At 44.5% G+C, this 22006-nt stretch overlaps 7 protein-coding genes across 7 annotated transcripts; 4 read left to right on the top strand and 3 right to left on the bottom strand.

The window, feature by feature from the left end:
• Window positions 1-149: 149 nt before the first annotated feature.
• On the top strand, window positions 150-3693 carry M431DRAFT_10724 (hypothetical protein; the record flags this gene model as incomplete). The annotated part of the gene is made up of 2 exons (XM_024911643.1): window positions 150-3562; window positions 3615-3693. The coding sequence occupies 2 exons, from the start codon at window positions 150-152 to the stop codon at window positions 3691-3693; spliced, it is 3492 nt and encodes a 1163-aa protein (XP_024768182.1).
• A 1244-nt stretch (window positions 3694-4937) lies between these two features.
• On the top strand, window positions 4938-7028 carry M431DRAFT_487503 (hypothetical protein; the record flags this gene model as incomplete). Its single annotated transcript, XM_024916483.1, has 5 exons — window positions 4938-5058; window positions 5115-5126; window positions 5682-5722; window positions 5896-6316; window positions 6391-7028. 5 exons carry the CDS (start codon window positions 4938-4940, stop codon window positions 7026-7028), a joined length of 1233 nt encoding a protein of 410 aa, XP_024768181.1.
• On the bottom strand, window positions 6923-8028 carry M431DRAFT_324498 (hypothetical protein). Its single transcript, XM_024914323.1, has 2 exons — window positions 7859-8028; window positions 6923-7781 (listed from the first exon to the last, which is right to left on the bottom strand). Exons 1-2 carry the CDS (start codon window positions 7956-7958, stop codon window positions 7033-7035), a joined length of 849 nt encoding a protein of 282 aa, XP_024768180.1. The 5' UTR covers window positions 7959-8028; the 3' UTR covers window positions 6923-7032.
• Window positions 8029-8270: 242 nt separating this feature from the next.
• M431DRAFT_513525 (hypothetical protein) lies at window positions 8271-10136 on the bottom strand. Its single transcript, XM_024920047.1, has one exon. The coding sequence runs from the start codon at window positions 10104-10106 to the stop codon at window positions 8325-8327; it is 1782 nt and encodes a 593-aa protein (XP_024768179.1). The 5' UTR covers window positions 10107-10136; the 3' UTR covers window positions 8271-8324.
• A 599-nt stretch (window positions 10137-10735) lies between these two features.
• M431DRAFT_500965 (hypothetical protein) lies at window positions 10736-12367 on the bottom strand (the record flags this gene model as incomplete). Its single annotated transcript, XM_024917972.1, has 5 exons — window positions 10736-11165; window positions 11225-11633; window positions 11703-11877; window positions 11946-12052; window positions 12124-12367. 5 exons carry the CDS (start codon window positions 12365-12367, stop codon window positions 10736-10738), a joined length of 1365 nt encoding a protein of 454 aa, XP_024768178.1.
• Window positions 12368-12917: 550 nt separating this feature from the next.
• Window positions 12918-14663, top strand: M431DRAFT_99605 (hypothetical protein; the record flags this gene model as incomplete). Its single annotated transcript, XM_024925172.1, has 4 exons — window positions 12918-12977; window positions 13088-13654; window positions 13717-13851; window positions 13923-14663. The coding sequence occupies 4 exons, from the start codon at window positions 12918-12920 to the stop codon at window positions 14661-14663; spliced, it is 1503 nt and encodes a 500-aa protein (XP_024768177.1).
• Window positions 14664-16138: 1475 nt separating this feature from the next.
• Window positions 16139-17188, top strand: M431DRAFT_99735 (hypothetical protein; the record flags this gene model as incomplete). Its single annotated transcript, XM_024925189.1, has 1 exon — window positions 16139-17188. The coding sequence occupies one exon, from the start codon at window positions 16139-16141 to the stop codon at window positions 17186-17188; it is 1050 nt and encodes a 349-aa protein (XP_024768176.1).
• Between the last annotated feature and the right edge of the window lie 4818 nt (window positions 17189-22006).

The following is a 22006-nucleotide window of genomic DNA, read 5'->3' as shown; positions in this document are numbered from 1 at the left end:
GGTTTAAATGGGCGTGACGCGGTCATGTGACCTCTCTACACGGTCGCGACATTGCTGCAGTTCCGGCGCGTCTCCCAGCGGATTAGCGGCAGGTTTGATTGCACTGGACTGTAACGGTCACATTCACGAATGAGGCCCGCCACAGCAGCATGGAGCTGGGATCCTCGCAAGAGCCGCCGATAAAGAGGCGCAGATTCTTCAAGGACCCGGACGAGCCCTCGTCGGATCCGGTGTTTAGCCCCAAGCACGAATTCAGCTCGTCGTTGGAACCGAGGCGGTTCTTCAAGACGGAGGACGAGGATGAAGAGATAACCGGGAAAGAAGAGGCCGATGACGACTGGGAGCCGGAGAGTGAAGGAAGAAGCGTCAATGTCAAGGTTGAAGAGAAGAGCCGAGATGTCTTACCCGAGCTACCTCGAAATGGGTCTGCATCTGGCTCATCAACAGCGAACGAACCCATAGCCCAGCATGAATCTTCAACAGTCACATTTGACAAGGAGACGTTTGAAAGCTTTGTCGGATGCAAAATCGCCGCCAACATCCTGCGTACTATCCAACAACATTGCGGCAACAATCTCGAGCGAGCCGTCAACATGTACTTTGACGGCACCTACAAGAAGCTCCTAAAGTCGAAGCCCGCTGCCTCTGGCCCCAGTCGAACACAATCATCCGATCTGCAGAGCCAGCCCTCCCCGCTTCCCATCCGACGAAACATGCCGACCTCACGATACATTGGTGCTTTTGGCGTCGAGGGATGGGCTACCCGCAGTGGCACAAATCTCCTGAGACATGGCGAGAGGGTCAAAATTGAACGACAAAAGATACAGCCCCCTCCACCTCCAAAGACGAAACCCCGACTAGGAGCTCCACCCACTCCTGTCAAGCTGAACACGGCCGCCTCGAGGCGAGTCGACGTCATCGTGCGATTTACAAATCAGAGCGGCCAGGAAATCGGGCGTCTGGCCAAAGATACCGCCAACTGGGTGTCAACGCTGATGGACCAAAAGATTTGCAAGTTCGAAGGAACTTGTGTGTATTGCCCTGAGCGGACACGAACAAACGACACCATTTTCATCCAACTGAGATGTTCTTTGCTCGACTCTGCGTTTTTCGACCGCAGCTTCAAGCCCGCAAACGATTCCTCGGCTACATGGTTCGAACAACAGATTGAAACAGCACAAGAGAAAGAACTTCGACTCAGACAGGTTGCCCTGGTCAGACTATTTCAGGAGATCAATCTCCAGCCAGTCGTCGCCAATGCTGCAACAAAGGATGGAAGAAAGGGGCTTCTTCAAGCCGCCGAGATGGACGAGCAGAAGCAAAAGGACTCGAAAAAGGCGGCCGTAAATGGCAACAAGGAATCTGGAAATTCATCGCCGTCAGAGGAAGCCGAAGAAGGAGAAGAGCTCGAACAAGACCAACTTGATGCCCTGTATAAAAAGGCTCAGACATTTGACTTTAGCATGCCCGAGGTCGACCCAGCGAGCACCTTTGCCATGACACTACGCCCGTACCAAAGACAATCTCTGCACTGGATGATTGCCAAAGAAAAAGACGAACAGAGCCATAGGGAGCCCTCGATGCATCCGCTTTGGGAGGAATATCTATGGCCCGTCAAGGATGTTGACGACAAGGATCTCCCTACGGTAGAAGGGCAGTCCCAGTTCTATGTCAACCCTTACTCTGGCGATCTGACGTTGGACTTTCCGGTCCAGGAGCAACACTGTCTTGGCGGTATTCTTGCTGATGAAATGGGTCTGGGAAAGACGATTCAGATGCTCAGCCTGATTCACTCACACCGATCAGAGGCTTCACAACAAGCCAGGACATCACCCAAACACGGATTGAACCAGCTCCAGCGGCTGGGCAAGAATTCTTCAAACGTGTTGGAGGCTCCCTGCACTACCTTGGTGGTTGCCCCCATGTCTCTGTTGTCACAGTGGCAGAGTGAGGCTGAAAAGGCTTCCCTACCGGGCACGATGAAGATTCAGCTCTATTACGGTGCGGAAAAGGCACTGAATCTGCAGTCGCTCTGCAGCGGCTCCAACGCCCCAGACCTTGTCATCACCAGCTACGGAGTTGTTTTGTCGGAATTCACCAGCATCGCCGCCAAGAACGGCGACAGGTCCTTCCATACGGGCATTTTCTCTCTCAAGTTCTTCCGCGTAATTCTCGACGAGGCGCATTACATCAAAAATAGGGCGTCCAAGACTGCTCGCGCATGCTACGAGATTGCAGCCGACCACCGATGGGCATTGACAGGCACTCCGATTGTCAACAGACTGGAAGACCTCTTTAGCTTGGTGCGCTTCCTGGGTGTTGAGCCCTGGAACAACTTTTCTTTCTGGAAGACATTCATCACGGTACCTTTTGAATCAGGTGACTTTGTGCGCGCATTAGACGTGGTTCAGACAGTTTTGGAGCCATTGGTCACCAGAAGAACTAAAGACATGAAAACGCCAGACGGCCAGCCCCTGGTACAGCTTCCACCAAAACAAATTGATATAGTTGAGGTAGAACTATCCAAGACGGAGCGAGATATCTACGACCACATCTTCAATAAGGTGAAGAATACGTTTGCGCAAAACGTCGAGGCAGGCACGGTGCTCAAGGCGTTTACGACAATTTTTGCTCAGATTATGCGTCTTCGTCAATCATGCTGTCATCCCGTACTTGTCCGCAATAAAGAGATTGTTGCCGACGAGGAAGAGGCTGGCGCCGCAGCTGATGCCGTTACCGGCTTGGGTGACGATATGGATCTAGAGTCACTGATTACGCAATTTACTGCCATCACAGACGAAGCCACCAACGACAGACAGACGTACGGAGCGCACGCGCTGGACGAGATCCGTAACGAGTCCGAAAAGGAATGTCCACTATGCTTTGACGAGCCGATGAATGAGCAGATTGTCACTGGATGTTGGCATTCTGCCTGCAAAAAGTGCCTGATGGACTTTATCAAGCACGAGACGGATCACGGCAGAGTGCCAAAGTGCTTCAACTGCCGCACGCCGATCAACCAGCGTGATTTGTTTGAAGTGGTGCGTCAGGATGAGACTGACGAACCGTTTGCTTCAGCAAAGCCTCGCTTTAGTCTTCAGCGACTCGGCGTCAACTCCTCTTCTGCCAAGATTGCCGCATTGATATCAGAGCTTCGAACACTACGTCGAGATCGTCCATATATGAAGTCCATCATCTTTTCGCAGTTTACGTCTTTCCTCACGCTCATCGAAGCTGCCCTTACACGCGCCAATGTCAAGTTTCTTCGTCTAGATGGAAGTATGACGCAGCGAGCTCGAGCGGCGGTGCTGCAGCAATTCACAGAGGCCAAAGGCTTCGTGGTGATGTTGATGAGTCTGCGCGCGGGCGGTGTCGGCTTGAATCTCACGAGCGCGGGGCGCGTCTTTATGATGGATCCCTGGTGGAGTTATGCCGTGGAGTTGCAGGCGATTGATCGGGTGCACAGACTAGGGCAACAAGATGAAGTGGTTGTCAAGAGATTCATTGTGAGGGGCAGTGTGGAGGAGAGGATGTTGAAGATCCAGGACAGAAAGAAGTTTATGTAAGTGGATGATCTTTTCTTTGAAGCATCGCAAGACTAACTGCTCCCGCAGCGCGACGTCATTGGGCATGATGAACGACGAAGAGAAGAAGCTCCAGCGGATTGAAGACATCAAGGAGCTCCTCAGCTAGACGACAGAAGTGGGTTCACACGACACGGTTAACAAAGATGGCATGGTGTTAGAATATACGGCGGCTCTGAGCATGTGACGATCTCATTATCTGGCGCATGGGTTGCTTAAGACGTGTATTTTGTTTGCATGAAATAGCATGGCATGGTATGGCATTGCATATGATGATTGTAATGGCTGCAATGGGGAAAATGATGTATATATGATTGGCTGGATTTGGCATTCGAGTAATTTTACTCGTACGAAAAAGGATAGACGACATGTCGAAACGAGAAAGAGAGCGATGGCCCAGCTTGGGGGAATACGAGCCGGGTAAACAGAGCTTTAGCCCAAATCGCAAAAGGGCCCAACCAAGCGTAGTATTGAATGTGTCAAGATGTGAATCTTTGAATGGTGCTCCGTAAATGCATCACGAACGGCGGATGGGCTCGGATGATCATTGCGGAAAGCGGGTTGTCATCCCCACAGAAGTCCCCGGTGAGGGTTCTGATCAAATATAACTTTATTTGCTGGGTTGTTTCAGGATGGACGATGGGGACGAGTGGCGAGAGAAGTGCGCGAATATGGACATCTCGAAGATTGTTTTGTCTGTCAATTGTTTTTCTCTGTGCTTCTTTTAGTCGGATATTCGAAGGAATTGGGCGTGTGGTGAATACACACTTTCGTCAGCAACGAACCACATGTAAGACGAAGATGGTGTTGTGCAGGACCCTGCGGACTGAGGCTATTCAGGGGTAACCCGGTCACGACGGCGGGGCCGCACCAACGCCAGCAGAACCAGGGGTGTGTACGAAGCATGCAAATTAGCAGCCGAAATTACCGGCCAGGGACCACCGTCCCATACGAGCTGGCGATCTGATGAGGAAAACGGGGATGGACTGTTGTTCATCAAAGGAATACGAGGCGAAGGCCGTGTTGTCCGGGCTTTTGATCTGACTATGGAGTTTACTCCTTTACGAGGCAGTGAGAGCGGTGGCCATTAGGGATTACATACGAAGTATTGCTAGTGCTAGGGACTGTTCGGGTTATGCTGGTTGATGGGCGAATAAATACGCTGATCACCCCCGGATTTCGTCAAGAAAGGAGGAAAAGAGGTTTCTCTTGTTTCTCTCCATCTCCAGTCGCTCTTTAAGCAAAATTCATTTTTTCCAAAAAAAAAAAGACCAACTACAGTCCTTACCGCAAGGTCATCACCCTACAATAATCTTAATACCTATTCCAACGACGATAAAACCCTCCGCAAAAATGAAGTTCTCCTTTGCCATTGTCGCCCTTGCTGGCCTTGTCGCTGCCTCTCCGGCTCCCATTGTTGATGGAAAGCGAGTTTGCGGCTCGGCTAAGCAGGGTCTTCTTGGATGCCCGTTTGGTACGACTTGTGTTCTTACGGATGCTTCTACTAAGGCTGCTACGGGATTTTGCCAGTCTCTTTAAGAGGTGAGTTTTGTGCTGTTGCTGCTTGAGATGAGGAGGAGCGTGTGCTGATGGGATTGTTGTGTGGTTTAGATTTGATGGATTGGATGGGAGCATCGAAAGGAAAGTCGGTGTAATGGATTGATGGAGATGAGATTATTGAAAACAAGCGATTATAAATACTACGACGAAACAAATATAATACGACTTTGCCTTTTGTGCAAAAGTCTTTTGGAGAAAACAAAAGCACAAGAGTTCGCTCTTCCATTGCTGTGATGTCGTTCTCAATACCAATATCGAACGTGTGAAATAAAGTAGCAAAACCCAAATCGCGATGCTTAAAATTCAACTGCCCGATCGATTGACGCGTCTTCTTGAAACGCCCATAGAGTTCTGACGCTGCGAAGATAGACTTGGCTCGTTTAGGAATGTCATCGAGACGGAAATCTGTGTGGGCACATCCGTTTCGTTGTTACCACCCCGATCTAAGAAGGTGCGGATTCTTTTTTTGGGAATGAGTTGAAAGTGGATTATTTTCCGGTAGTTGGAGATTTTGCTGATGGTGTTACATACATGCAGCTTATGCCGTAGTACTGGACCCCGGATTTTGGTGGCGTTTGGTGAGTTTGGTGATGTTTTGTGTTATTTCCTATTTAGGTAATAAGCAGGTTTTGTGAGAACGTCATTGCGATGAGGGAAAAGTATTTATTTCGCACAAGTCTGCTGTGCGATAATTAATTGAGCTTCATCTTCAACTTCTTCGGATTACAATAGAGACTATATTTCAATCCAGTCAAGCTACCTCTACACAATGGACCGCTACGCTGCTGCTCATGCTTCTCGCAACGGCCCGGGAGACGCTCGTCCAACTGCTCTCCAGATTGTCGCGGACGAGTTTCAATATGGCAACACTGGTAAAGACAGCTTATCAGAGTTGACTATTGTGATTACTGGCGCAACTTCTGGTATCGGCTACGAGGCTGCTCGAGCTCTCTATTCCACCGGCGCGAAGCTCTTCATCACGGCGCGCGATGCTGACAAGGCAAAGAGCGTCATTGAGAAGATTGTGTCAAGCGTTTCACCAGTCGAGGGAAGAAAGTATCAGAAAATTGAATTTGTCTCTATGGATATGGTCTCTCTGGCTTCTGTGAGACAAGCTGCAGAGGAGATTCTTGCCAAAGCAGAGCACATTAATGTCTTGATCAACAACGCTGGTATGTATAAACTGTCTCTGATTCCATTTTAAGTTATCAGATTCATTATTACTAACATTATTGTCTCCAAATAGGCGTTGCGTTTGAGCCTTTTGAACACACAGAAGAAGGGTTACTACGGACCTGGGCCGTAAACTATGTCGCACCATTTCTTCTCACATATCTCTTACTCCCACGCCTCGAAGCCAGTAGCACCAAATCCCGTCGTTCCCGCGTCGTCAACTTGAGCACCACAGGACACAGATTATTCCCCGTCCATCTAGACGATCCAAACTTCAGAAAGACGCCATACGAGCCCATGTCCGCCTACGCAACATCTAAACTCGCTGTCATCTACAATGCCAACTTCATCGATCGACACTTTTCCACTCGTGGAGTCAGGGCCGTCTCGCTTCACCCGGGGACTGTTCATACTCCCTTGTATGCAGGATACGCAGCTCAGCAGACGGATAAGGCTGATGTGCCGCCTGGGTATATGGAGGAGCTCAAATCTGTAGAGCAGGGCGCGGCTACGACTGTTTTCGCAGCTATTGCGTCGTGTTTGGAGGAAAAGGGCGGGGTGTACTTGGAGAATTGTTCGTATGGAAAAGAGGCGACGGCTGAGTTTGGCATGATGGATGGTGGGTATGCGGCTTTTGCGTTTGATGAGGTGGCGGAGGAGAATCTTTGGAAGGAGACTTGTGAACTGTTAAAGGTTCCCGATATCTTGTAGAAGACTACTCAGGTAGTAGAAAGGTTTTTGTTGGAGTGGGTATTATAGAATGTTGAAGCGGCGCTTCTCCACGTTTCTTGCGCCATTCGTTTGTAGATGTGATGAGATCGCAGCATCCATCAATGAGATCATGCCATTTCTGGGCAAATTCCTCTGTGATTTCCCAGTTGTGTGCGTCCCACGAGTTTTCGCCCCATATCATGAAGCCGGGTCTGCTGCAACTTAATTGTAGGCGTCCGACTCCGGTAACATCTTCGCAGAGCTCAGTTTCAAAATCCCACTTCGGTGAAGCAGTTGCTAACCTTCGGAGGAGGTTATCACGGAACTGTGGGGAAGGGATAAGATCTAGCCATGGGTGGTGTGTCTCTTCATATTGTAATGGTGTGGGATGAAGGTTGACTGGTAGAGATGGTTGTGTTATTGATAGATCCAGGTTAGGTGGGGGCGGAGAGAAGTTGGAGAGGGCGTCGTCCTGGCAAACGGTACTCCACGGATAGTTGAGGAGGCTGGCATTTGCAGCTAATCCGCGTATAATGTTATTGTGGACAAGAGTAAGAAGTCGGTGATCGGCTGAGAGGAGAAGGTTCCGCGCAGATACAAAATACGCGCCACATGGAAGAGGTGGTGTTTGGCGCTCTTTGGTTACAGGAAAAGACTCTTTAGTTGGCTTTAGTAATAGGAACTTGCCACGCCGAGCTGAGACTGCTTTGGTGATGCGCTTGTCTTGCTTCGCTTTGGCTGCTTCACGACGGCCTGTGACAAAGGATAAGTCTTCACGATACAAACCTACAGCTAAGGGGATGATGTAATGATGGAGGACGGAGGCTTACGGTAATTGTGCTGAGCCCGACGATTCTGCAGGCGGCGTTTCTCAGCGGGATCAAGTGCATGCGGTTGAGGCTTAGCCTCTGGTGAGTTGGGCTTTTTCATGGATGTACGAGTATAGGTGTAGATACGCTTGACTGATTCAGGGAGGTTTGTGACGATGAGTGTAGCTGTTGAATGGTTCTTTGTTTGGTGCTGGTTTCCGTCTGGTGGGAGATTCGGGGATAAAAGGCCGAGGCGGAGTCCGAATATCTCCACCAGCGTGGAGCGATGAGTATTGCTAGAATAGGAAGTAAGCTTGTCAGGTTGGCGTAAAGCGAACATTTACCCTATATCAATCAGTTGGAGCTTGTTACCAACATTAACATTGTCGTTTTGAAGTAATGCTTTACAATTTATAGTTCATATATTCCTAGACGCTTATCCAAGTCATATCCACAGCACTAACTACTATCTCATTCAGACGCATATCTACTCTAAAAGCATAAATAATGTGCCTGCATCCAAGTGCACTGTCGTTGTCCATCCAGTGTAGTCGTTGTCTGGTGTCGAGCTGCACATATCTTTCGTGGTCAGTGCCGTGCCAACCACTCTCGCCTTTGACTTCGACTTTTCCTCTTGAACAACCCTGACCAAGAGGGCTCTCTTTGCAGACGGAACTCGAAAGACGACATCATTCTGTTGGACGAGACTCGAGGCGAGACCCATCTTCCGTTGTGTACGATTGCCATCTTTAGCCAAGTATAGCCGGGGCTGGACTGGTGCTAATCGGTCTGTGACTTCCTGTGGCTTCTGCTTCCATTTGAAGGTAGTGGTCTTTGTTACTTGATGAACCCGCCTAATATAGTCTTGTACGCTTTCCAGGTGGTGGGATTGGTAACCCAATGTGTTTCTCTGCTCCCAGACGACAGGACTTGGCCTGTTAAAGCACGCCTTCTCAACCTCGGATTCGTCTGATTCTAGAAGGGCGTGGAGTAATTTATCGTACTCTTGATGAGCTGATCCTAGTTCATCCGCTGGAAAAAGACGTTGTGTAGCAGTGCGCCACCGAGTCGCCTCATCAGGTCCAGAGACGACATCATTGGCTGAAGGTCCAACACAGACGATGCACCCAATTGCAGCTGCCTTGAGGCGGAAGACCAGGGGACTTTTCGGATTGTCGAGAAGCTGGGTTGAATCTACTTGGTCTTTGTGCTCTTTCGAGAGCTGACTAAGGGGATCGCCATGATTCGCCATGAGGAGGCTCTTCACCAGGCCTCCGATCGGGAGAATTTGGGATTCATCTTGGAAAAGATTCCACTTATTCATGAACTCCATCGTATCCTTCCAAACTTCGTAGAGGGACTTTTTGTAGTCTATCGGAAACTCCCCGGCGTCCGAGGCCAGCCCAATGAGCCCGTAGACCTTGTCTCTTGGTTCCGAACATTTTGTTGTTCTGTGCTCTTCGAGAAGCCTCTTGAGAGTGTGCGAGTCGTTATATTTCTCTTTTCGTAGCAACCTGTCCAGCCTTAATGGCCCGGTGGCTCCATCACCGTTGTGTAGCATCATGAGATTCATAAAATCATCCCACGAGAACGTCTCATTTCCGTAGCAGACCCGGAGCTGCCACGCTTTACCAATCTCTTGCAATATCCAGAGGCGATCCCAGTAAGGGTCAGTTCGCAAGTGTCTAACCATCTTCTGCTGAGTGCTGTTGCCGATTTGAGGAGAACCTTCCCCTAGCTTCTCACTCTCCTCCAGCTTCAGCTCACTTATCATTTCTCTTTGAAACTCTGAGTACTTGCTCCCCAGCCAGACCACCACGGTGTCGGCCCTGAAGTAGATTTGGTCCATGATCCTGACTTGCCGGTTCCGCTCCTCCACATCACTCTGGTTGATGCAAATGGCGTCGATCCAAAACAGGTGACACGTCTTCTTGAACATGGCCTGACTGCGGAGGAAATGGAGAGCATCTAGAAGATTCTTCCCGACCTCGAATGGGTGGCCGTTCAGGGTAATGGCGTCGTCCGCCTTCTCTGTACCCCACATGTATGACAGTGCCTCGAACTTGGGCTTGCTGCCGAAGGTGACCTCAGACAGCGTGCAGACCACAGGGTCGCTCTCGTGTGCGGCCGGCTGTATCTCAACCAGTCGCAAGCTATTCTTGTCAAGCTCTCCCCCTTGATAAGGTAATCTGTTGTCTGTCTTGGGTTTCGTGCTGCCCTCGAGACTTGAGCCCAGATCTGTCCTCCGACGTGACTGATTCGCACTCATGATTTCTCGAGGTAGCGTCAAGGTATACAGAAAATAGTCTTAGAATTAAAGTGAGGTAAATTTTGGACATTGTAGGGGGAAGCTGATATTTTAAGACAGCTTGAGGAGGATAAGCGCCCAACTTATAGCCCCGCGTTGTTAGGTCGGCTTGTTGACCCAGGACGATTGGCGGGAAATTCAGCCTCGTGTAAGGCATTGACAAGGGCAGACACATCGTCTCTCGTACAAAAGAAGTACAGTGGATCGCTCGTCTGAGAAACCAAGCCGGCCAACAACTTAGTTTAACCTCCTTGGGATTGATGGGTGGTCGGCTGTTACCTGTTTAGGATGTTCATGTAGCTCAGTCCTGAGCAGCTCGAGATGATTGGTATCCAGAGAATCAAGTAGAACGCATATCTCATTTTTTGGACGAGTTGATAATAACAAAAAAAGCAGCTCCTTTCTTCTGTATGTGAGTATATGTACCATTGTTATGTAACTTGCTAACAATTCCTCAACGGCATCGTACAAGCCGACAAGGGCACCAAGCCACAGCTTAACTAAAAAAAAATCTCTATTATTATCGTTATCTGATCAATCTATGTCGTCTTTGACCGTACATCATATATCATAGGAAAATACTGGGGAAACTACACTTTCTTCCCTAACTGAAAACCCACCAAGGCGTGTCTCGACATAATCGCCAAGGCCGCCCCCAACAGAAGCGACACTCCACAGAACACAATCAAGCCGGAGAAATGCCCATTCTGATCATTTACAATGGCGCCGGCGATGGGACTCCCGATCAGGACGCCCACAGAGGCTACTGCGTAGAGCGAACCAGTACGTGTGCCCAACTTCCGCACGTCCGACATGGATGCTACCATGGCGGGAATAATGGACAAGAAGCACCCCGAGGCAAAGCCATACAAGGCGCCGTAGACGATGAGCGGTGCATTGGAGCCCGCGGGGAGCCAAAGGGCCAAGGTGACGACGCCGCCGAAGAGGGTGAGGAGGATCATGACATTGAAGACGCCGTAGCGGTCGCCCATGTGAGCGGGGAGGATACGGCCAAATGTGCTACACCAGGGCTGTTAGTCTGACAGAACATCTCCGGAAACGCTATAGGAGATACTTACGATGCAGCATTTATAATGGGGACCAAATAGTCGGCCAACCTCGTTGACATGCCTTCGGCCTTGGCCTGCACAATGATAAATGTAAACGGCAAGAAAGCACCTAGATAAATCATAAAGCCAGCCGCAGTGAGAAGTGCAAAAGGCCGCTCGGCAAAGGGTATCACGAATTCCTTTGCGTCAAACTTCCTCCCCGGCGGAGGCAGCCTCGACTTGACTGTGAGGTTGCCGATGATGAGCAGTCCGAGGAACAGAAACGCCGTAGACCGCATAGCCCAGCCAAAGCCGATTCGCACGACGAGGCGCTCGACCATGATGGGAAGGACGACGCCGCCAAGGCTAGATCCGGCGGTGACGATGCCAAAGGCGAGGGCTCGGTGGACGCGAAACCAGGTGCCGAGGGCGGCGATTGCTAACAGTAGCAGTTTGTTAGACTTGGTGGATATGGAAGAGGCAAATGGGATGGGATGGGAATGCTTACGGGCATAGAAGAGAAACGAACAGCCAAGGGCACTGCAGATGCTCTGGGAGAGGAGAATCTGATAGTACTCTTTGGAGATTGAGGTCATCATGAGCCCGAAAACATGGAGAAAGGTGCCTATTAAGACGGGGATCCGGGGGCCGAGCTGGTCGGTCATGTAGCCAACGAGGGGACCCTATCGTCATGTTAGCATCTGTACGTGTAGGTAAGTTCAGTACGGCAGGGGAAAAGAATCAGGCGCACCCCGAAGAAGAGCATAAAGGACTCCACAGAAGGAATCCATGCCACGGTGCTGGGCGAGTACGCCTTGAGTTGATGCGATTGGTAGTAGTCTTGGAAGATGCCGATACCTAACAACCAACACACATCAGTTAGTAAGCGCTGCATTGAAAGGTTGGACAACTTCAAGGTTCTTTAGTACAATTGATCCATCCGAAACTCGCAAACACGGTGCAGAACCCTCCTAACACAACCATCCACGCTTCGAGGCCGCCATCGGGTGGAGGGCCAAAGTCTGGCTCTGCGGAAGCTCCTTGCGGCTGTTGTTGCGACGGCGCCTTTTCGACATCTGCGGCAGCGTCTCGTTGCTGGAGGTATTGTTCTTGGAATTGCTTTTCGACATCGGTCGAGGAGGCTGAGGAAGCTCCGGGAATTGGAGACGCCATTGCTGCGGCAGTCTTGGAAACGGAGACGCGAGGAGAGGGCGATCTTGTTCTTCTTCAGAGTTGCACGACTGTCTTTGTCCTGAGATTCAGGACGTCGCGTCCTCTATATATCTATTCATCACCTTCTTCACGCCCACATCTTCAGGTCTTGCAAACCACGGATTCAAAGAGCAGTTCCCTGTCGCGCATCTCGAGCGATGGTTCCGAATCTGGTTTAACTGTACACCGCCTGAACAAAGAGCCAATGACGCACAGAGAGCCCAAGGACTCCATCGTTTTTTCTCCTCCCGGGAGGGCCCGCGCTTATTACGAACTCATCGGACATAAACATTCAGATCCCTGTCGAATCTGCTCGCTGCTTGGTTCCATGTTGAGTATAGCGCGTGTCATCAAAGTTTCCGCGTCTCCAGCTTTCTAAGCGCTGGTGTTGGTCCGCCTCCACTCAGCTCACTCACTTACATCAAATCTCTTACATCTCGGCCCATCGCCTTTTGCCATTGCCATTGTCATAACACGATGCGGCAAAACATTACGAATCAACTTCCAAACCATGGTCGGGATCCCGGGAAAATCAAAGGCTTGTAGGGACTGCAAGAGGCGTCGTGTCAAGGTACTGCTCACATGCTCCCACTCACTGCCAAACGCTTCCCTGTCCCTGTCCTCGTCCCGTCTTGTGCCGTCCTGTCTCTGTATCTAATAATCTAATAACTCGCCTCTTAGTGCGACTTGACATTGCCCTCGTGCATAAGATGCATCAAGGCCGGAATTGCATGCAAGGGCTACGAGCAGGCGATGCTCTGGGTCAACAGCACTCCAGACCATCCTAATGTCACTGCCGTCTCTGTCATAACTGACGCCCAACTGCACCGGCAACAGCAGCACTCTCCATCCTCAGAATGGGTTCGACTTGTCCATCAGCTCCGAGATCAACTCTCTCAGCCGGGCTACGACACTTCTTACTTCAGATCCCAGGCTCTGCGCATTCTTCAAGGCATTTACCTCCCTCGACCACGCATTACGGCATGCGACGAAAACGGCGACCCAACGCCCTCGTCCTGGATCAGGGCCGTGTGCCAGATGAAGGCTCTGAGTAGCGCCCTCGATCACTCTCTTCTCGCCTTTTGTGCCGTCCAGGTCCGCTTGTCCGGTGACTCGTGCTTGTCTCAGGACGAGACGGGCCAGGTTTACAACCACGCGCTTAGCAAACTCATTGAAGACTTGGACTCTAGGCAGCCGAGGAGCAGTGACGAGATGCTGGCTGCCATCGTGGCCTTGTCGACATGTGAGGTATGCTTACAGACTCCTCTAATTCTGTCAGAGTGTGTAGATAGTGCGGCTGATGCAAACAGCTGTTTGTTTTCCCCACGGACTCAAGCTGGAGTGCCCATGCGCAGGGCATATCCGAACTCCTTCGCAACCGCGGCGTGCCGGAACAGGCCACGGCGAATTGGAGAAGCTTATGCGTGCGATTGTGTATAATATGCGTATGTGTAGCTCCAAATCACCAACATCACAGTCATGTTAACTCTCTCGCTGACCCCTGATTCCCAACTAGGTCATCCAAGGGTTGGGACAAAGACGTTCTCTCGGTCTTGAACCAGACAGATGGCGACGTTTAATCGGCCCCTCCGGTGCTGATGACTCCTTCGTCCGAATGATGCATATAGTTGTCGACGTCCCCTCTATGCTGCAAGAAGCACATGCAATTCTTTCAAGCGGCAACAACCCTTTGGCCGCCTCGCAGCACAGCGCCCGCCTTGCACAAAAGTTTGAAGAGCTCGACACTTGGAGACAACTTCGCCAACGCAGAGTAGCGCCAGACCCCTTGTACTGGACCGTCATGTCTAGAATGGATAACCCAGCCGACGAGGGGTACGCGGATAAGTTGTTTCCGTTTGCGCTGATGTTTTCGTCCATGGGAAGTGCGATTCAATGGGTATTTTGCTCTACTGTTATGTTGCACGTCGTGGAGGCAGCCTTGCTCCTTGAAGCATTGGAGTTTACCACACCAAACCGTACCGGCACCATATCTTCACCACCGTCAGACAACATCTCAATGCTGGCAGAGGCAGATGGGCTGGCTCGTATGCTCTGCCAGAGCATCGAGTTCTGCTACCGCAACGATAATGGCCTCTTTGGGCCGCAGGCGACTTGCTCTACGCAGTGGACTCTGCGTAGATACTTTCGTCGCCGTGGGCTCGTCAGGGAGTTGGAGTGGTGCCGGAGGATCAAGGATGTGAAGGGCCCGGCGTCAAGGTGTGGGATCGATTTGATGCAATTTGGGCCTGATTGGTAATCCGGCATTGGATGGGATGCTTTCATCTTCTCAACACAACTGTCTGTTATCGAAACTCTTCCTATGAGAGTAAGGGTTTTGGCTTCATAGGGGTTCGAGATTGGCCTCAAGACTGTGGACACAGCTAAACAGCAACATCGATGTGTCTGCGTAAAGTGATTGGCCTGCAAGCCTTTTCGATGCAATGGAGGTGTACAATGGCGTCGAGACGGATGATCACTTTCCAATAAATGCAAACTCAAGCATCGGCGCACCACTAACGCGCGTGGTAACGTCTGAGATACAAGGCCATGGCAAGTTATCCGAGAACTCTCGGTTCAGCGTTCCGCAAAGGAACAACTTCTATATAATCTGCTCAAAGTAGCTCAAAGTAATAAGTGCCAAACTTGAGTAGACATGTGATCTTCGGCTTTATAGTCTTCTCGGTCGTCTATATATCCGAATCCTTGACTACCTGTATCTATCCGACTCGCTACGGTTATACATGTACATAGGTAAACTAGGTATTCTATGCATAGTTGTTGGCGGGTTTCTATGTCCCCGGTGGTCGATAATCCACAAGAAGTGTAACAAAACTCGTATTCTCCTCCTTGGAATACGATTCAACAACCTTATTGTTAAGGGAGTTTTAAACAGAATATTTTGTCTTCAATAAGAAAAAACGGCCTTTGTGGACTGCCGCTAAGGCCGCCTCGTATTCCCTTTTCGGTATACGACCCAATAACTCTTAAGGGTGGATCTATCTTGTTTTCAATACAGTGATTCATCGCCATATATGAAGCTAAATGTAAATTTCCAAATCTGTTAAGATCCTTCCAGCTTCACTGTTAGGTCGCACTATTGAAGAGACCTACATAAAGCTGAAGCAATAAAGAAAACAACCCCTCATCATGACAGCACAAGCTTAGAGTGTTATGGAAAGTTGTCTTCGGTGCCTCGACCTTTCGCAAAGAGGGTACATTGAACAAGCATCATGGCAAATAGTCTCGAGCTAAAGAGCAGTGTGCATTATTTGCTTAGAAATGCAAGAAACCCCAGACTTTCGGTAAAATGATAGACGTGGCGGAGAAGTAGGTCAACGAGAAGACAGGTGATAACTAGGGGAAAGAGGACTACTGGAGGCGTTAGATATCTCTAACAGCTGAATAAATACCCCCAAATCAGAAGAAGTCTAGTGAACAACCTCTTGCAGAGAGATTAAACAACAAGTGACGCTTCGGGAGCAAAGGAACTCCCAAAGAGTTGCATTTGCCAAAAGTTCTGACCACAGGGCTGACAAACTACCTGAACCCCAGAAGAGGATTAATAAACTCGCGTGGGGAGATAAGGTTATAAATCCGAACCACTGAAGATCACTCAAGTATAAATAACTCTTCTATTCTGTAAGTAAGTAATTGAATCATCACAAAGCCACTCTCCACAAAGATCTAATTAGCACGAAGTTCTTTAGTCGAAACTTTTGCAAACTTGAGAACATGGCTCCTTCAGATCACACTCTTCTTGTCACCGGCGCCACGGGGTATGTCGCGGGCCATGTCATCGACCAAGCCCTGACCAAAGGCTATAATGTCCGAGTTTGTGTTCGATCCGAGTCGGCCAGGGAAAAGATTCTCGCTACCTTCCCCAATTATGGCTCACAGCTATCTTTTGCTCCTGTCAAGGATATCACCAGCCCGGAGTTCTTCAAAGATGCATTTGCCGATGGCGCTGTAACTGGTGTTATCCACCTTGCCTCGCCTGTCCATCTCAGTCCAGAGGATAACAGACGAGACATGCTTGATCCAGCGATTAACAGCGCAAAGTCGATTATTGAGGCAGCCAAGCTATTTGGCCCCTCCGTGCAACGTGTCGTTAATACCTCTTCTATGGCAGCATTATTGGATGTCTCGAAAGGGCTTCGACCCGGTTATACGTATTCAGAGAAAGACTGGAACCCAATGACTTATGACGAGGCTGCCGAAGCTGATCCCGTTTCAGTGTATTGTGCCAGCAAAGCCCTGGCTGAAAAAGGCATGTGGGAATTGATGGAGAGCGGAGACAACAAACCAACGTTCTCGTTTGTTTCTGTGAACCCTTCTATGATTTTCGGTCCGGACTTCTATCCCATCACAAGCCTCGCGGGCCTCAAAGCCTCCGCTGCAAGAGCCTGGGCGCTCGTTGACGCCAAGGATGTTCCTCCTCCGGATTTTTGTGGAGTTGTCGACGTGAGAGATGTCGCAAAGGCATTATTGAGTGCTTTTGAGATTCCCGAGGCCGCTGGGCAGCGCTATCTCCTTGCGAAGCACTTTGAATGGCAGACTGCTGCAGATGCTGCCCGTGAGGCGTTGGAAGAACCTGACAGAAGCAGAATACCGGCCGGGTCGCCTGGTTCAATGGACAATGGAGCGTGGAAGTCTGTGACTTATGGTGTTGACGGATCCAAAGCTGTGAGAGAGTTGGGTGTCGAGTATCGACAGTTGAAGGATACGATGGGTGACACTATCAAGCAGTTGCTAGACGTGGAAAGGAAGATCGGAAAGAACTAAGCTTCGTAGAAATATTAAGCTTTACATATTTCATGAGAAGGTGCTTGACATCATCACTTTTTCTTTTAATTGACTAGCGAAGTAAACTGTATTTGGTCGTGGAGCTTCTCAAAATAGCATTGTTTAGTTGGCTTCATTGCAGCCACCATTATCCTAGCCTGAAATACGTTAGATTCCGCGGCCAGTCTGTTTGGAGAATATAGGAACTGATAATATCGTTGCAATGTGTAGGCTAGGTGTAATATTGTATTGATGAAAGGCCCTAGTTTACCATCACAAAGTCAGGGGCAGGACCTCTTATGTATACAAAATCTACGAGACTCAGGGGGGCAGATAGGCCAGATATACCCTGAAATAAACAAATATACGCTTGAGCTTTGGTCATTGATCAAAACCTCGCTCATCGCTAGGTCTAATATAATTGACGGTGGGTCTCCGACTGGACCATACCAATTATTCACCATCTTTATTACTGGGTATAAAATAGTTCCGCTCCCCGCGGACAGCTTGAAGATTTATCGAAAGTTGTCATACAATAGGAAGACCAGGTTGCTTGAAAGGAGTTATGACATGTTATGTCAAAAATCTGACGGTAGAAAGTGAGCCACCGCGTGCGACCACGTCTGCATACGAAAGCATTGGAGTTGTATATATAGGACTACATAGTTATGTGAATAGATAATTCTGACATGCACGAGATTATTCCGCTCGTTCTCAATTCCCGTGCGTGAAAAGCAAGGATTAAAACATAACTGGTACAATGTCCAAGATTATTTCCGCAGGCGTTGTCATTGCAGGATTAGCACCAGGACGCTTCCCAGTTGGTGAATGTTGTGTCAAGTTACGTCAAACCTGAAGGTCTTGAAGGAGAGGAAAAACGTTGATCCATTTGATCAGCTACGTGTGCCCTGGGTCTGAAAGGATCAGGAAGACAGATAACCCCTGAATCCTTTCCGTAGCCTCACGAAGAGTTTGGGGGCAGACCTCAAGTGGGAATCCAAAGGATTGCGAGCTAGCGCCCGCCGAGGCACCTGCGCTAAAACGGGTGGAGCCCCTCTACTGGAAAAGACATCATGTAGCCCATTGTCTAAAACAGCGCCCATCACATACAATTTTATAAAGTCTTCCTATTTTCACAGTAGCATATTCCTATTTTTACAGTAATACTCTATACTACATATTAAAGTTACCCCCTAAATTATAATTACCACACCTACATACTAAAATACAGTATAATACACTAAGAAATAATATTTTTATATAAAATTATACTTAGTATAATTATTAACTATTAATTCCTTTTAAAAATATAATTCTAATACCCTCTAATACTTTTTAATACCTTAAATTAATTATATAACGCCTTATATATCAGTAAGCTTATTAATATTATTATTATTTAGCTAAATAGCTAAGATAACCTTAATATAATCCTTAGCCTTATCTTTATCCTTATCTTTATCCTTAGCCTTTTTAATAATAGTAGTAATTATAAACTATACTATAAATACCCTTCTTCCTCCTTATAATTAACTACTTATAATTCTTTATAATAAAGTTCCCCAGCTATAGCTATAGCTATAGCCCTATAATAACCTTTATAAACCTATAACTTTAAATTATAATAAATTATAGTATATATTTAGCTTTATATACTACTTAAGGTAATATAACTGTAAAGTTTACTTAAGCTGCTATTACTATATTAATTTTAATAATTATAGCTATAAAGCTTTATTTTTATTATTATTAGTTATTAGTATTAATAATACTATTATTTTTTTATTATTTAAAAAGTAAGGCTAATTATAAAGGTTTTAGATAATATTAAAGTTATAAATTTAAAGTAAAAGCTTATTAATATTCTAAAACTAAGTAATTAATAGCTTTTTTATAAAAAATAAAAGGAAATTTTACTAAAAGCTTAGTTAACTACTATTATAAGTAAATATTTTCTTTACTAAAGGCCTTATTATTTTTTAATTTTTTAAAAATTATATAATTATAAAGGAGTATATATTATTATATAAAGCTACTAGTATAAGGCTTTAGTAGCTTAAGTATTAAGCTGTAGTTTAATAGTATTATAGCTATAGCTAAGTAATATTACTATATAAGGAGATTAATAATAATATAATTAATAATTATTAAAATATTACCTAGCTAATTCTACTATTAAATAAAATACTATTATTATTATATTTATATTTTAGCTACCTTTTAATTATAATTTTACTTTTTTTTTTATAATATTAAGGTAATAGTATTATAAAAGTATAAAAGATTATTTATATTAGTAATAAGGAATAATTTTATATTTTTATAAGCTATTTTAATAAAATTATTAACTTTTTAGCTAAAGTTATAATATTATTTAATAAAGTAGTAAGCTTACTGCTTTTACTATAGTATATATTTTTTTTAAAATATATTATAAAATATAGTTTTATTTAATATTATAAATTACCTTTATTTTTACTTATATTTAATAAAAGCTATTTTTATCTTTAATATAAATAACTTACTTTTAATATAAAATATATTTTTATAAAACTAAAGGTTAGTAATAGGTAATAAAGTAATATAATTATATTTAATAATCTTTTATTTAGTAGTATAAGTAGTAAAGTTATTATTAACTTTAATAATAGTATTATTAACGTAAGCTTAAGCCTTAAGGAGGTTTTTATTACCTTTAGTAACCTTAAGCTTATTATTATTAACTTTATTATTACTACTATTATTTTTACTTTTCTACTTTAATTAAATTTTTATATTAATATTAACATTAATATAATATATATATAACTACTACTAAGTATTAAAAAATACAGCCTTAAGTATATTTTTAAGTATTATTTCCTTATTTATAATTATTATAATTAATATTAATATATAAAAGTCTTAATAAAGCTCTTTAAGTTATTTATATAACTAAAGAAAGCTATTTTTTTACTTTATATTAATAAAGCTAAAAATAAAATTAACTACTAATTTTTAATTTATAATACCTATAACTTTAAAAAGATATATATAAAATTAATTAATTTTATATATATTATTAAGGCTAAAAACTTTTAAAAATTAATACTATATTATTTTTAACTAAGGATAAATTTATAAAATACCTATAACTTTATTATTAATATTAAACTTAATATAGTAATAAAGCTTATTATTTTTAAGCTATTTAATTTATACTTAAGTTACTAATAAATTATTAAGTATTTTAATCTTAATCTTCTGCCTATTATTATATATATTTAATTAATAAAAAAAAGTAGGTTTAATAGTAGTAGTACTAAAGTTTTTTAAAATTTTTATTATTTTATATATAAATAGGGCCTAATACTTTATTAAGTTTTACTTTTATTATTATTAGGCTAGAGTACGCTAATAATATATATTATATATTAAAAAGTTAAAAAATAGTAAATAATTATATTTATTATAAATAATATAATATAATTACTTTTAATTAGTGTTTTTTTTTACTATTACTATAATTTTATAAAGGTATTTTATTTATTAAGTTAAAGATTATTAAATCCTAGTACTTTTTAAAGCTTAAGTACTAGTATATTATGAACCAACACATTTTATAGTCGCAACAATAGGCCTACAGGGTAAGGCACCCCGGAACTATAATAGACCGAGGACCTAATCATAGTAAGGCTTACGCTATAATAAGTGAGCTAGAGTAAGCCACTTCCTATTTAGGAAACCAGCTTACTCTAGGACAAGTAAGCTTAAGTAAGCTCTAAACTATATATTTATTTCACAACGCTTGTTTAAGAATAGTTTAGATAGCCAGTTGTAAATACAGAATAACGCTTAATTATACCTACAAAGTATTATCTACTAGTTGTATAAATAAACCCCTTTTATCTTTATTAATTACCCGTTAGTCCAGCCTGGCCTATTCGCTAATATAAACCTAATATAAGGTTTATCCCTTAGAAATTCCTCTTATACTAACCCTATAGAAGCTTAGCTTATTATACATTTATAACTCTTATTTAAAGGTTACCTTAAACTACAGGCAATATTATTATAAGGATACTAAATAGTTAAATTCCACGTACTAGACGTTAGAATAGATTAAGAAAGTATTACCCTAAGTTATAAAAACAGCGACATAGAACTTAAAGAAGTACCCGAAGTTAAAATAGCCGGCGAAGACCCTTAACCTTAACTATAACTTACTTAGAAGTAATAGTAAACTAAAATCCTAGCTCTTAAAGAAGAAATTACTAAACTTAAGGCTAAGAAAAAGGAAAAAGGAAAAATCCTTTAACCTAAGCGTCCTAATCCCTATAATAAAAAACTTAAGGGTATAGAAAAGTATTTTACTAAATTTAATATTTACTTTAGATACTTTTTAAATACCTTAGAAAACGATAAAGATAAAATAATTTTTATAATTACCTACCTTACTAAAGCAGCTGAAAAATAGTTATAACCTATTATATAAGACTTTAAGAAAAATACTTTAAGTAAGTAAAAGACTTAAACCTAAGAAGTTTTTACGTTTTACTAATACTTCTGTAATTAACTTAAGAAATTATTTAAAACCTTAAATAAAGAATAGAAAGTAAAATAAAAACTTTAATTTATTAAATAAAAAAAATAATACTTTAAGTATATAATTACGTTTATATAACTCCTTACTAAGGTTAATTAAACTAAAGATAGTAAAAAGGAAGTATATTATATAAGCCTTAAACCCTTAGTTAAGGATAAGTTATATAAAGTTAATAAAAAAATAGTAAGCTTTATTAACTATACTTAAATAGTAATTGGTATTAATAATTACCT

Source organism: Trichoderma harzianum (genome assembly GCF_003025095.1).
Source record: "Trichoderma harzianum CBS 226.95 unplaced genomic scaffold M431scaffold_24, whole genome shotgun sequence".
Taxonomy (NCBI): Eukaryota; Fungi; Ascomycota; class Sordariomycetes; order Hypocreales; family Hypocreaceae; genus Trichoderma; species Trichoderma harzianum.
Note: the sequence above shows the minus strand (reverse complement) of the source record. Positions and strands in the feature narration are given on the sequence as shown.

Excerpts from the sequence above, each read along its gene's own strand:
- M431DRAFT_324498 (XM_024914323.1), bottom strand. The coding sequence starts at position 7,958 with ATGAAAAAGCCCAACTCACCAGAGGCTAAGCCTCAACCGCATGCACTT. Across the intron at positions 7,782-7,858 it reads TCGGGCTCAGCACAATTACC|GCCGTCGTGAAGCAGCCAAA; the intron begins GTAAGCCTCCGT and ends CCTTTGTCACAG.
- M431DRAFT_513525 (XM_024920047.1), bottom strand. The coding sequence starts at position 10,106 with ATGAGTGCGAATCAGTCACGTCGGAGGACAGATCTGGGCTCAAGTCTC.